The following is a 15,454-nucleotide window of genomic DNA, read 5'->3' on the forward strand; positions in this document are numbered from 1 at the left end:
CACACACACACACACACACACACACACACACACACACAAATAGTAAGGAAACCCATGAACAATAAAGAACTATATCATATTCTATACTATTTGTGATGGATGAAACAGGTGTAAAACCATTGTCCGTGCTTACCTGAGTATGTGGCGCCAGCAAGCAAACCTTGCCCCGCTGTATGACAGACTTGATAGAGTCCAGGCTTGTTCCGTACAGGTTGTTTTTATATTCACCATATTCAACAAATCTGGAGAGATCGAAAATATAACATGTATGCAATACCAAAAATAGTAAAAGCAAACAACACTCTCACTGATGATGTCAAACTAAAGGACATTTAAACTGCAGTCAAACCTGTCCAAGACAACCATCCATTGTTGAGGAGAAAAGTAGATATCTTCAAAGAGGTTATATATAATAATACTTGAGCTCGAGGCAGTGATGTCATACATGTCAGACATGGGGGCCTTCCACCCTCATAGTCAAGGCCGGCGCTCCCCCATTTACATGAAAAATCTAAGCCCCCACCTCACTCTTCATGAGCTCTTGCATATATAACACAGCCCATATCCCATATTTCAGTGCAAGCTTGTAGATTTCAACCTAAGACTGCTGGGACACCTCCATGTGAATCTCAAAAAGTACTCACTCATCTGTTGAACTGTGTATGTCTTGCCCTTGAGGTTCAGAATCCCACGGTGGGCACACTTAGCCCCCATTCGTTTATGTGGGGGGACATCACTGCCACCAACTCTAGTACTAAATATAACCTATTTGGGATATATCTTACACAGTTGGTCATCTTGTGCAGAGTCATTATAATATATAGGAAAAGAAATGCAAAGGGGAAGTGAGAAGTGGTCATTCTTAAAGGTGTATGTTTTGGACAGGTGGTCTTTAGAGAATTATTGACTTTCCTACATTGATAACATATGCTTTTCATAAGAAAACGCATTTAAAACAGGTCTTCCTTCTCTGTCGCTTTTTTGATAGCAAAGGCTGATCAGGTTCTAATGAAGCACAATAAATCAGTTTTCTGGTTTTATAACGAAGACGATACAGTTTTCCATAGAATACCAGCTCTTCTTTTTATAGTTTTAGTAAGAGTTTTACAGCACTTGCAACACAATAAGGTCATATAAGTGCTGAAGATTAGAGGAGTTACAAGAGAGTAACAAACACAAAAAAGGAGGAGAGATCAGGACGACAGATGTTTGGTCGGAAAGAAGGACCAAACCAAACCAGAGCACCCGCTAACCACCCACAACCAGCTCTTCAATTTAGATGATACTAGTACTGTACAAAAACCTACTTCTGAGAAATAATCTGACTTTCCATCTCTTCACGACTCAGGAAGTTGTACTCCTTTCCGTCTTCTTCATGTGGTCTCTTCTCTCTGCTTGTGTCTGAAAGCAATGGATAACGATCACTTTAATCTTTTTAGAGAGTGCAGCAAATCATACTCATAACTTCCCCTCCCAACCCCCCCCCCCCCCCCCCCCCCCAAATACAGTTGTTACACTTTTATTTTGAAAGTTTCTCTCAAAAATAAATTTAATAAGAACAACAGACATATACCTAGCTTAACTCAATGCTGTACCGAAAGCTGAAACATACCACTTCAATGTGACATTTACTTCCAAAAAAGCATTCCCCGCCACTGTGTATGGTCACTAAAGTATTTCATCCACAACATAACATACAAAAAGTAGAGAGTGATAAAACATGCATGTTATGCATGACAATATCTTTATCCAGGAAAACAAACCAAAAGAACCCCTGTTTTCTGAAAACATTCAAAAGTAAAAAAGTACACACTGCAAATTAAATCTTATTCTATTTTTGTTAAAACTTTGAACTTTTAAAGTCTCAATGGACTCCTAAGTCAGAATTTCCCTAGAAGAAAACTATGAAAGGGATGGAAAACCCAAGACAACCTGACAACTGTAGCAGTGATTTGACACAAATAATTTCCTTCTAAAACTTTGTCTAATAAACCCTGCACTTCCTGAGAACATTTACAAAAATTGAAAGTAGAGATAAAATTGACATTAAAAATAATAGGAAGAATGAAGTGCATTTTTATAACACCTACTCCCGTGTACACACAGCTTTATATAAATCAAAGTGCCAAACAATAACTGAGGAAATTTAAAAAAAAATTATTTGCTATATAAAAGAAGGAATGACACACACACACACACACACACACACACACACACACACACACACACACACACACACACACACACACACACACACACACACACACATACACACACACACACACACACACACACAGAGGTACTTACATGGAACAACTTCTTCAAAATGTTGTGGGTTGCTTGCCTTTAGGCGACGTTTCAGCTCATTCCTGCCAACACCAGGTGGACCTGAAAACAATAATTATAACAATAATGATGACGATAATAATAATAATAATAATAATAATAATAATAATAATAATAATAATAATAATAAAAATCTCTTCTACAGTGGCCATGGCCTGATGGCTCTAAGTGACTCACTATAAAATAAAATGTTAAAATTTGACATCTCACACAATAACATGTTTCATGCATACCGAGCCATGTCCTTTCAAATACACATATATATGCATCTTAAATCTGATAAAAGAACACATGCACAAAATGACAAGCACTGTGAAAGCTTTATTTACTCTCCAGATAAAATATCTTCAGTGTTCCTGGGGAAACTGTTCAACCCACAAGAGTATTATGGAATACAGTACATATTTTACTCAAATAGATTTTTTATTGTGATTATACAGAACTGTCAGAGTACCCACAGAAAGCAATTCATGTCCTGATTCTTGATCAAATCGTTTGTAAACATCATTCCGTACATGACCGATATGATGATTGCTCTCGTCATTTTTTCTTATCAGATGAAGGAAGCAAAAACGTGCTTTGACCAAAGGTGCTTGTCATACTTTATGAAGCTTGAGGACCATAAACTTGAGAGAGCTGTTTGTCACAGTTTGTATTCACCACACAGTTCTACTACTACTAGACACACTTTGTAAAAATAATTGCAGATTTAAATTCGGCGATAATTTTTGTCATTCAAACAAATATTTTGCCTTTTTAGACAGTTTGTTGTATTTATTAATTCCTATCGACTGCTAAACTGTATATCACTCTTCATCCCTCGGAGTCCAAAACTGCTCGATGAAGCTCAAATTGACCCTGCAACATAGAAGGGTTAAAATATCATATACACAACTGGACTTGGAAAAGTAAGGTAGAAAACAGTGGATGAGCAAAGTAAGTTCACATGCTCGTGATACAGAAATCCATTTCTGTGAGAGTTGGTATCCGACCAGTGGTCAGAAGGAAGAATGAATCTCATAAGAATATTGAACAGCTAAATGTTTTGAAGGATGTCATCCTTACCAATAAATATAATGGGGCGGAATATCTTGAGTGGATGAATAGGACGGTATAACTCAACCTCTTCATAGGTGGGGATTTCATCAGTGTCATACTCAGAAAACACTGAGGGGAAAAAAGAGGAAATATCAGCAGGCATGTACAAGATCGTTAAAAAGCAAAGCAAGTGACCAACTTTTCTTAACAGCTGATGCTTGCCCTGTCAACATCCCAATAAAACCAAAGTCATTTGATTCCTTACCAGAAAAAACCCAATGAGAATTAATATAAGAATAGTTACAGTTTTTAACATAGTGAAATCAAATAGGAATATGCTTTTAATTAAAGAAAAAAATCTGATAAGTAAGACCTATTGAGCTAACCACCACTGAAAAAAGCTGAAATGTTATCTCTGAGCGCATAAATAGAACAAATGCTAAAACTGAAAACGACAAAAAAGAAACAAAAGGTTAACTGGACAAAAGAAAGGTCACTTTATAGAATATCAAAGGAAGTTGTTGAGTTATGGCTTGCAGCAAGTCAACTCGACAAAGGCACAGAATGCCCACCAACCTTGTCAATGTTACCTACTTAAGCCAAATAATAAAATATCCAACGTGCCAGACACAATAAACATTGACCATTCCCCAGGAAAAGAACACTGTCATAAACAACAACCATAATATGTACGTACAGCAAAGGCTTTAAAGAAATCACTGGTATCGAGATCTAAAACCGTAAAATAGCCTTATTGCATTTGGAAACAGGTAAAAAAAATGTGTTGCTATACATAGTAACTCACCTCCGCTCTGCACGATGTGGTACATAGTCTTCCTCAGACGTTTCTGCCTGGGGATCTTGGGACTATAACGACAGGGACTAATGGAACCTAAAAAAAATGGACAGACCACTACAGACTAAGAATACTCAAATGTATCAAATATTGTCGATCTGTCAGAAATGGACAATGTATGAAACATTTGATGTCTCTCACAAATGGATGAACCAACACAGGACAAAGAACACTCAAACTTACCAAACATTTGATGTCAAAACAAGACATATAGTAGGGGTCATGATAGGACCAAATGATATAAATGATGATGTCAATAGCAACAACATATTTGATTAATCTGTCAAGGAGACTCCTGGTTTCATACAGCAGCAATGAACATTCCCTGTTCATATACACACCCACTCTCTTGCTGTCTTTCGCTCCTCCCTCCCCTTCTCTCCCTCCCCCTCCTTTCTCCCCCCTCCTCTCTCCCTCCCCTTACTTTCTCCCCCCTTCTCTCTCTCTCTCTCTCTCTCTCTCTCTCTCTCTCTCTCTCTCTCTCTCATAGGAAAAAAGAAATTCTACATCTGTCCTTCCTGTTTTAAAAGTTAGTTGCCTGCATCAACATTACAAAGCTGGGACCTTCAAATCATAACATCAGGTCCAGAAACATCAAAAGACATAGCCCACCAACACTTGCAGGATGGTGTCTTGTAACGAACTAAGAAAATTGCCTTAGACTTGGACATTGTAGGCAGATACAACATAGGGCTAAGCTCTCTACTGAACGAATAGGCTACACTCCACTGAGACATCTAACTGTGACTTCAGCACCAATCTGCCCTGTGGATGACCTTCGACCCTTGAGATGAAGGCAGCGAAGACTGAACAATGACAAACAGAAAGAAGATAGAGATCAGCTGGCTGTTCTTTAAAGATCAGTACCCAGTTGTTGGGAGTGTTAACTTGTTCGCATGGTAGAGAACACCAACTGAATTGCCAAATATGCTCAATTTTCTTTGAAATATTTACAAACCATTTAAACTCTGGGACCTTTTTTTTTCACTTTGGACAAGGAAAACAAGAAGGCACTTGATGATCGATGAGCACTGATGATTCATCCCATTCATCCCAATACTTACGAGGTGGATGTTTGGCTTCCCTGAGCTTGACTCGTCTCATCACTTCCACACTGGAAAAAACAACAGGCAATTATTATGACTTACTAAAATACATGATATAGTCTAAATAAGACAAACTGAAACAGGAAGGCCACTTGACTTATAAAAAAAGAAAAGGCTCTTATGCACAATTTTGTCAACTATCCTAAAAAAATGTTCTCAAGGTTTTAGTTCTGTTAAAACTGCTTTACAAAATCCAGTACCAATATTTATGCATTTCAAGATCCAAATATTTAAAAACTCATTTCCTAATCACGGTATAAAAACATTTTTTTCTTTCTTCTTATGCTTTCTTAAAAACTGGTAAGCAGCATAAATCTACTTTATTCAAAGAAAAAACTTCATGTTTCTTTCACGTGCCACTCCATTTCTTTCAAAACGAATCTCACTATGAGTTGCGACATGTTTTCAAACCAAAGGGCAGCAAATAATTTCGGGGAATATTTATTCCTTAAAAGAAAAGTCAAGCTATGTTTAATTTCTTCTAAAGCAACAGCATATAAATACAGTCAAACCGACTCAAACAACCAATAACTTGTACAAACGACAGCTTCGACTTTCTCCCATGCATTTTTTCTACATTATAATGACTCTATCCCAAAGGACCACCTGTCTAAGATGACCACATTTCTCTTCCACATTGGGTGGTCATCTGGACAAGTTCAGCTACGTTATTATTACGGTTTTGTCTGTATATTCACAGCCATGTCCTCTTTGTGTGCACTGTAGCTTTTACCTCTGTTGGTATCTAGCTGGAGTACAGTGTACATGACCCTGATTTCAATCTCCATTGGCACATCTTAGAGAGTTTTTCTGGCTTAATTTGACTTGGACCTATCCAACATGGTCTCTGATTTAAAGGTCCCATCCTCAAAATTCCTTACAGGGCTGAAAGTGGTGCAAAAACCACACTGTATCACACTAGGTCATGTCCCCCTCTCAACTTTTTGACTGCAATTGCAAAAGATTAAAACCATTAACAAAGAGATGTAACCTAATCATGTGGCTAAATTCACAAATAATTTAAGGGAAAAGTTACAACAAATTACCAGCAAAAGAGTGATACTGGAAACTGTTTTTTTAAAGCGCTCTTTTTTACTCTTTTTTTTTTTTGGCTTAAAACTTTTGCCTATTCCATTTTCCTGCACATTTTGAATTCCTGATCTGAGTTACCCTGTGTCATGTGGTCCAATACAATAGCGCCCATCCTAACATTTTACAAACAACTGAATTCGCAAACTTCTTTTAAAATTGCAAAAATTATCAATTCAAGTTGCATGAAAAAAACCCCAGTATACAGTAGATTTTCCTTCAGTGCTTATGCTTACAAAATGGAGCCATCAAACTGACTCTCCACATCCCCACCCACCACACTGCATAGGATTCTAGAAAAACTCTTGTAAAGATGAAAAGAATTTAATGCATATACTTACAAGTCCCACTTTTCCTTTATTGTGTTTTCTCTGCTTTCTGCCATTCCCTCTTCTACACTCTATCCATAGGACCAAGAGCTTTCAACTTCTAAAAGACCAATAATGTCCAGAAAGATGTTAAACTCATCCATATTTAATAACAACAACAAAAAGAAGGACATACACCACTGCTATTTTTTGACAAATAAAGAGAAATCCCATGAAATCATGAAGTTTCCTGAAGACTCTAACCTCTCCTGATAGTGTCTGCTGGGCACAAGACCAGCGGGGGACATCACTGCACCGGGCCCTGGAGCTGTCTCTGATGATGGAAACCGCTGCGCCTGCCACCAGGTCGGGTCTTCATCACTGACAATCTCTAAAATGTCACCCATCTGAAATATGAACTCCATAGTTAAGGGCCAAACATACATGTTATGTTTCTGGAAGAAAACAAATACTTCCTTTATTCTTTGAGGACATACATCTTGGTTATTCGACAATTCTTAAAGACGCACTGTTTCGAAGCTTTTAAATAACTTTGTTATTCACAAGCCAACAAATTTTTCAACTCATGTTTTCTATATCTGAAACTTGAACAATATACATACTATGAAATAGACAAATTTGTGTTCCTGGTTTGTATGTGATCCTTCAAATGTGCCAAAACATGTCCTTAGATTTTCAGTCAGACATATGTGTCAGCCACCTCCTTCAACAGTTAAAGGGATACCTTTATACAGTGGAAACCTGATACACAGGGATGGTGGGACCCGAGAAAAAGTCCTGTTATATCAGATTCCTGCTAAATCACAAATGTAAGGGAAGTAGGCATTTGTGGACTGATCCAGCTGTATTTATTTATAGGTAGTTTCCCTATCCACAAGTGCCCCCGAACAGCACACCAAAGCCCTGTCTCGTGGCCATGTGGTAGGCTTGCGCATGACGCATTACACGTGCGAGTAGCTAGGCTTAGGGCTAGATCGAAGTCTGCTGCACACCGCAGCCCTCTCTCACTTCCCCCACTGCATGTGCTTGCAGTGGCATGTCTTGCGTGGGCTAACTCCATCACTGCATTATACTCTCTCTCTCTCTCTCTCTCTCTTACTTTTTACATATTGTTAACCAGCCTTTGTCCCTGCTATAACCGATTGGGCTCCGATGAGGCCCTGTTATTGCCGATAACTTTTAATAGAGACAAAGACTAGGAAAAAACAGGGATTTTAAAAATCCCTGTTATTACAGGATCCCTGTTATTGCTGGGCCTGTTATATATGATTTCCACTGTACTTTGAGTTATCCAATTCTTATGAAAAAGAAAAAAAAAGCAGTATTGTGAAAAAAGTCATCAACAAACCATGCATACAAGAGACAATGGCTTGCCTTGGCTGTAAATAGCTTTGCATTAATTCCATCTTTAAGGGTGTAGGCCTATGTCATAGGGGGTATACCAGACACTAAATCGAGAGATGCAACATTCTTAAACCAATTTGATACATGACAGCATACCATAAACAACGTACTGTGTTAAAAAAATTAATCGAAGTTGTATGAATGGCAGTAAATGCTATAAAGAGAAAGTGTGAAAGAGAATTTGTCATTTTTTCTCCTAGAAGGCTGAGGTTATTTGTTCTTATCCTTGAAAAATGTATGCTGCTCTAACCCTTTCAGTGACTCAGCATCATCTGAACTGATCATTTTCCCGGGACAGCACAAAGTGTTGTTGAGCACTGCAAATCCAACCTGACAACAACCAGAAGCTTTACTGGACTGGATTTAAAAGCAGTAATGGAGTGTGATTTTGCAGTAGTACCCATTGGATGCACAAAGCTGAAACTTGTTTGCACGAGATCTTGTTACAAAGCACTGGACTAAACTATAATCTTCTCGTATCAACTTCACAGAAAAGAATTAGTTTTGACAAACCAATTTCAACCAGCAAGAGATTGGCAGGACAAAAATTACATTATGGACAAATCAGACCTGTAATTATGAAGCAAAACATAAAAGTCTTGCTAACAAAACAAAAAAAATATGATGATGATGATGAACAAACAAAAGGTTAAAAATATTTTTACCTTGAAAGCCAAACCAGCCTCCCTACACGGGATATGCTCATCTGTGTCAGGGTCAAAGGTAAAAAGGCATCGCATCTTCAACTGTAGAAAAGCAACAAAAAAACCTCAGCATAATATGTAAAAGAAGGAAATTCAGTTTCCAGTCAAAGCACATAAGAATCACAGCTGAAACAAATACTATGGTATATTGCTCCAAGCCAGAAATAAAGTCTTCTTTATTCCGCTGTCAACAATCTCAGAATCTACAACTCTTGTCATTTATCACAGAGTATATTTTTTATTTATTCACTAAGAGCTAGCTCAGCAAAAGTAAGAAAATTGGCAGTGTACGAAATTATTTAACTAAAGCAGCAGCCAAGACACTTGTAACAACACTCATTTTATCAAAGTTAGATTACTGTAATGCTATTTTGTCCAGTTTGACATCCGATAAACTATCAAAGTTACAAGTACTCCAAAATCAAGCAGCAAAATTGATAATGAAACAAAATAAATCAGCGCACGTAACACCAATTCTGAAAGAACTACACTGGTTGCCAATAAAAGAAAGGATCAAATACAAAACTGCCGTTCTCTGTTTTAAATGTATAAATGATAGTGCACCTTTTTATCTTAAAACATTCCTGGAATTATATCATCCACCTAGAGCCCTTAGATCAGCCTCTGATAATCTAATTCTTAAACTCCAAAACAAAATTACAAAACATACGGCGAGCGTTCCTTTTTATTCTTTGGTCCCCGGGTATGGAACTAACTCCCATATAAAATAAGATCTGCCCCAACAATTTCCATTTTCAAAAATCAGCTGAAGCATTTTTTTATTCACAAGAGCATACCTGTCATAATGATGTACTGTGATATATATGCATGTGTATGCCAGACTGTGAGATGGAAGAAATAGCGTGTGAGAATGAGAGAGAAAAAGAGAGAGAGAGATAGAGAGAGAGGGAGAGAGAAAGAGAGAGAGAGAGAGAAAGAGAGAGAGAGAGAGAGAGAGAGAGAGAGAGAGAGAGAGAGAGAGAGAGAACGGAAATGTTTTTCTATCTGTATAGAATTAATGTTTTAATTAACGTTTCTAGTTACTCACGTTTCAACTTTATTGTGACCATTCGTGAATTTTTATTGCATTGTATATATTTTTAGTGAACACATTTTCAACCTCACTGCGAGACTATTTTTCTCATATAAAATTTTACAGATATGCATTTATATTATATGTATAATATGTTGTTCTACGTACACACGTGTCAATTAATTTTTAAGATATGATGTCTTTTTCGTTGTAATGCGCATTGAGCATCTTTTAGAAAATGGAAATGCGCAGTATAAATGCTTTTTACATGAATCTTCAGATGCTGTACACAAAAGTATAAAACCAGCAAGCAAAAATAAACTCCACACAAAAATATAAACTGACAAAAAAGAAAGGGGGGAAGAAGTAAAGTCACCTTTGTTTTGCGTCCAACATTTGTCTTCATACAGGGCACCAACTTGAGAGTCACAGACCCTGAGACTTCAGACTGCGGAAACAAAATGTGAGGCATCCTGGTAAAATCAAGCACTCGTCAAAATATTGATATAGAAGAAACCCGACACTATTTTTTCCACCCCTGGGGCAATTCTCCTCAGATCTTTTATTTTGGGCTCAACACAGTTTGAATCCATTCAAAAACACATTTCTATTTTGATTTTTACTGAAAATGGTTGATCAAAGGCACAAAAAAAAGTATATTTACAGTTTCCAAGCATATTGCAGTTTGGAAAACCATTTATCTCGCCAATTTTATCTCTAATATCAGATTATTTAGGAGGCTAACTTCAATCATGCCTATCCGGGTCAACCTAAGCTGAGAGGGATACAATGTCTCAGAAGAAAGAACAAGATAATCAACAAGGTTCTTACAAAAGAATCAAATAGGCCTACAAGTCTTCTGTGAGCAATGGCAACACCGATAGCTACACATCTGAGTTATAATAATGACAAATAATAAATAGCATTTGTATAGCACAAATTCCCACTCAACAGCAAGCTCTATGTACTTTACAATCTATATTATTACCCCAGCATACCTGATAGGATTTTGAAACAATCTCAACTTCCCGGGAAGCACACTGTGAAAGCTGCCATTTTATAGGAGCTAAATCTCAAACATGATATAGCTGGGTACCCATTCCCACCTGGGTGAAATGAGGAAAACGTGTGTAAAGTGGCGTTCCCTCGGGACTGAGGCTGGAATCTCGAACCTGCAACCTCACTATTACGAGTCTGGAAGTCTAACCACTAGACTACCAACGCCACCAAATCAAATTGATAATTCAATTCCTGTTCAAAGTAAAAAATCATGTGATGCTAACCAACATTTCCACAATCCTGTCTGGCTCTAAACCTTTCACGGACTCCCCATTGATCTCATGCACCTCATCCCCAGCTGCCAGCAGACCTAGAGAGAAACAAAAGAAAAAAAACCCAGTTGATTATTTAGCACAAGATACTTTATACCACTGATGAAAATAATGAACCGAATCAAATGACACTCTCTCACTTATTAACTCCCCCCCCCCCCCCCCACACACATCCACACACTAAACAAAAACTTCCCACATCCCCTTGTGGGGTTTTTTCTACATTATAACGACACTGCCCCCCCCCCTCCCCCCTCTCCCCCCTCCCCTCTCTCTTCTCTCTCTTTCTCTCTCTCTCTCTCTCTCTCTCTCTCTCTCTCTCTTTTTCTCTTTCTCTCTCTCTCTCTCTCTCTCTCTCTCTCTCTCTCTCTCTCTCTCTCTCTCTCTCTCTCTCTCTCTCTCTCTCACACACACACACACACACTCACACACCCATCCCCACCCCCAACCACACACTCACACCCACACACACACACACACACACCCACACCCAAATACACGCCCACACATACACACACACACAGAACAACCACTCCCCACATCCCCTTTGTGTTTTTTCAACATTAATAAAGACACCAACCACAACATGTATCTAGGACAACCACTTTTCTCCTTAACAATGGGTGGCTGTCTTAGACAATTTGGACTGTATTTTCAGAAAAGTCGTAGACCCTTATTTGTGAGTTATTTCTGAGAAAAGAAAGGCTTGGCTCACCGCTCCTGTGAGCCGCTCCACCATGCAAAACTCGTGCTATCTCCACACAGCCCGTGTGCTCGTTGAGGTAGATAGTGGCGCCCTGGGAAGAGACAGTCACAATGTGTTAGTTTCACCATGCAACAAAAAGTGTTTCTTTTTTTCTTTCTTTCGTTCTTTTTTTTTTTTTAAATATGAATGTTTATGTTTGGAATCATAAAATTCAAAGTTAGCTTGTCGTCTCTTAAAACTGGAAGAGGATAGAGAGAAACTGGCGCACTTTATCCATACAGCAGTAAAAATTGTCAATTAAAACACAACCCTTTTCCAGAATTTAAATACAGCATACATTTTTCCCTACTACAGTTAAAAAATGCTTTTGTAGAAAGCCTTTTTGTACAACTACATATCGGTTATTTGAAACAGCAACCAAACACTTAACTAGACATCCAACTAGTTTTACACTGCAGAAACATAACATACAAAATTCAAAGCTTTTTCCGACAAACACTCCTTACCAAAGGTTCGTTGTTTTTGATAAGCCGCACAATCTTGACAATTGTTCCATCTTCCCCTGTCCCTGGAGGTACAGGGTCGAACCTGGGCTCATAATCTTCACACGCAACTTTGTCGTGGCAAAACAGTAGCGCCTGAAAAAATAATGTCCACTAGAAAAAAATTTCAGGGGAGGAAAGGCAGACACACAAAAGTAAAAACAAACTAATACTAGCCACTGATAAAGCCAATGATATGCTTATATCATATTTGAGTATTTTCCTAAATGAGGGGAAAAATCTTGCGCTACAAAATAGAACCAGTGACGAAATGACAGTTTTCAACATTCATAGATCCCTTTTCACACACGAAGGGAGAAAGGCTTAACAAATCATCATGAGCTTTAGTGTAGGATTTGGCACACATCATATCTTGCATTTGAGCTATATTGTCCAAAATATCAGTACGGCTTTTTGTTTTGTTTTTTTTAATTGGGAGTCATTCAATGCTTACTGAAATGAACATTAAATTGATTCATATAAATCCAATTTTTATGCTATGTCAAACTTTCCTCTAAGGACTTTTAGTCCACATTAAACATTAAATTTTGATTAATTCAATTAAGTTTTGCAAATATTTATGCTTGTCTGTGTTTACCTGATCGCAAAGTTGATTCACTTGTACATTCTTTGTGTCATCATTTACATCATAAGCTTTGATTTCATTTTTGTCATTTGAAATTAAGAGGCTGACCAAAAACCCAATAACAAAACTAGAAAGTCTGTCCTGTGCTGATACACACCGAACCACAGTATTGCACACAGCAGCTCTATTGATTCCACCAGTATTTATTTCAAGTCAGAAGTTTTAAAGGAACTGTGGACATAACTGAACCTGATTGACCACCTGTCCCAGACACTTATTTACACAAACGACTACTTCCCATTTCTCAACTTTCATATTTTTCTATATTATAATGATACCATCCAAGAGGACCACCTGTCAAAGATGGCCCCTTTTCCTCTCGACAATGGGTGGTCTTCTTGGACAGGTACAACTGAAGCAAGGACCAACCTGCACATGGGGCTTTGACAGCAGGCCCAGCAACTCGCGCACCTCGGCATCCTCTATACGGTAGCGGATCTCACAGTACACCTGAAACATCAGTCAGGGATGACACGCAAGTTCATCACAAACTTCCTCGCAAAAATTGAATCAAATTGTAACTTATACAGTTAAAACAGCTCTAATGACCACTTGTCCAAAACAATCACCAGTACAAATGACAAATTCTCACTTCTCCCTTGCATACAGTGATGAAATACAAGTTTGTCCCAAACTTTCTCCCTTGCAAACAGTGATGAAATACAAGTTCGTCAGAAACTTTCTGACAAAAATTAGATCATAGAATAATTAAATAAAGTCAAACCTGTTCTAAAGACTACCTGTCCAAACAATCACTTTTCAAAATGACCACTTTTTCCTTGCCACTTTTTCTTTCTTATAATGATACAATCCATGAGGACCACATGTCTAAGATGACTACTTTTCTCCTCAACAATGGGTGGTTGTCTTAGACAAGTTTGATTGAATATATATAATGGTCCTACATCTTGAAACTGAATTAGACTTGACCAAGCTGGAGAATGTTGCACTTTGGAACAAACCATACAGCAAAAGAACTGTATTTGAGGACTTAAGTGACCTAGCAAATACCAGACTCCATCTCCATGGTCCCATCTGTGAGTGTAAGTGCTGGGGTTAACTAACAGTGTTCAATTCTCTAGTGGTCAGATAACTAATCAATATAGAGGAGATACAATCACATCCTTTGAAGTACTGGAAACACAGTAATTAACTCCATTTTCAGACAGAGTAAGGATGTGGGTAGCAATGAAAATTACCACAACATCACAAACTACCAGATTTGACTGTACAAATTACTACCAAGAAAAAGACTTACACATTCTCGAGTACTACAAGAAAAAAAGCGAGCAGTTAACAAGAAATATTTCTCACTAACATACCTGTTTAGCTATTTACATTCTTTCATTGCGACAGTTTCATTTTTTACTCCACTAGCAAAACCAAAATAAAAATTCTATGAGACATATATAAGTACAACTGTGACTTACATCTGCTGCCTGAGAAACGGCAAAATCTGCCGCTGGTTTTCTGCTGCCTGCCTGAGCTTTGAATTGACGATAAATCTGCAATGAAATGCACAACAGAATTAATCATGACCTTGAACCTAAGAATGAAAATCTTAGATTGTAAGATACTCCAGTGAACTTTAAGTACTGTTTGACTATAATGACTCTGCATGAAAGCTGTGTTTACCTTTGTTTGAAAACAAACATGGGGGTTTCAGAAAAGTGCTGCTGAGAGCTTCATATTCATTCACAAAAATAACTTTATTTTTCTGACAACTTAAACATCAAAGACCTTACTTTATTTCCTGAAAACTGAAAAGACAAAGACCTTTTTACTGCCTCATTTTGGACTGAATGGGTAACCAATGAATGATGCTGCTAACTTTGACAACTTTAATTGGAAACAGTTTGTCACAAGCATTTTGGTGAAATTGGCTGCCAAGAACAATATCCCAGAAAAGTGATGCTAAAATGTCAATGAGTTGCTACAAAATGTGAGGAAAAAAATTTCCCTTCATGTTGGTAAAATTCATGATTGAAGCTCTTAACCTTTTGATCTGTTGGAACCGGTACACAGTGGCAAGTAAAATGGCTCAGGCTCCCAATCACTAGTTCACAAGTGAGCAAGAATGCGTTCATGTCCGGGATGTTTAAAGCCTGTATTTATCTGCCAGTCAAAACAGCTGTTCTACATCTCATCACTGTGCTAGCAAAATGGCACATCTCATTTTTCCTACTTTTGAGTTTTGCGACAAAGGGAAAAAAACCCTGTTTACCTAGACAAACCTGTGTGAGACAGAATGGCAAGAGGGCCGGAAACAACTTCCGTCTTAGACAGGGGAATTTAAGGAGGGGGGAGTGGGGGGGGGGGGGGGG

The 15,454-nt window shown here is 38.0% G+C and overlaps 1 protein-coding gene across 3 annotated transcripts in view; it reads right to left on the minus strand.

The window, feature by feature from the left end:
* Positions 1–15,454, minus strand: part of LOC101847951 (MAGUK p55 subfamily member 7) — a 30,591-nt gene that overhangs the window by 9,222 nt on the left and 5,915 nt on the right. For 2 of the 3 annotated variants that reach the window (XM_035969235.1, XM_035969234.1), the window contains exons 4-17: positions 14,561–14,635; positions 13,500–13,580; positions 12,449–12,580; positions 11,952–12,033; positions 11,189–11,274; positions 10,282–10,353; positions 8,834–8,914; positions 7,008–7,150; positions 5,305–5,354; positions 4,190–4,297; positions 3,412–3,513; positions 2,308–2,388; positions 1,308–1,401; positions 134–242 (exon numbers count right to left, since the gene is read on the minus strand). In XM_035969235.1, the coding sequence (XP_035825128.1) occupies positions 134–242; positions 1,308–1,401; positions 2,308–2,388; positions 3,412–3,513; positions 4,190–4,297; positions 5,305–5,354; positions 7,008–7,150; positions 8,834–8,914; positions 10,282–10,353; positions 11,189–11,274; positions 11,952–12,033; positions 12,449–12,580; positions 13,500–13,580; positions 14,561–14,635 (1,296 nt within the window). The remainder of the gene's footprint in view (positions 1–133; positions 243–1,307; positions 1,402–2,307; positions 2,389–3,411; positions 3,514–4,189; positions 4,298–5,304; positions 5,355–7,007; positions 7,151–8,833; positions 8,915–10,281; positions 10,354–11,188; positions 11,275–11,951; positions 12,034–12,448; positions 12,581–13,499; positions 13,581–14,560; positions 14,636–15,454) is intronic. The other variant, XM_013081391.2, reaches the window with a different exon arrangement.

The sequence above is a fragment of the Aplysia californica genome, unplaced genomic scaffold (genome assembly GCF_000002075.1).
Source record: "Aplysia californica isolate F4 #8 unplaced genomic scaffold, AplCal3.0 scaffold00128, whole genome shotgun sequence".
Taxonomy (NCBI): domain Eukaryota; kingdom Metazoa; phylum Mollusca; class Gastropoda; order Aplysiida; family Aplysiidae; genus Aplysia; species Aplysia californica.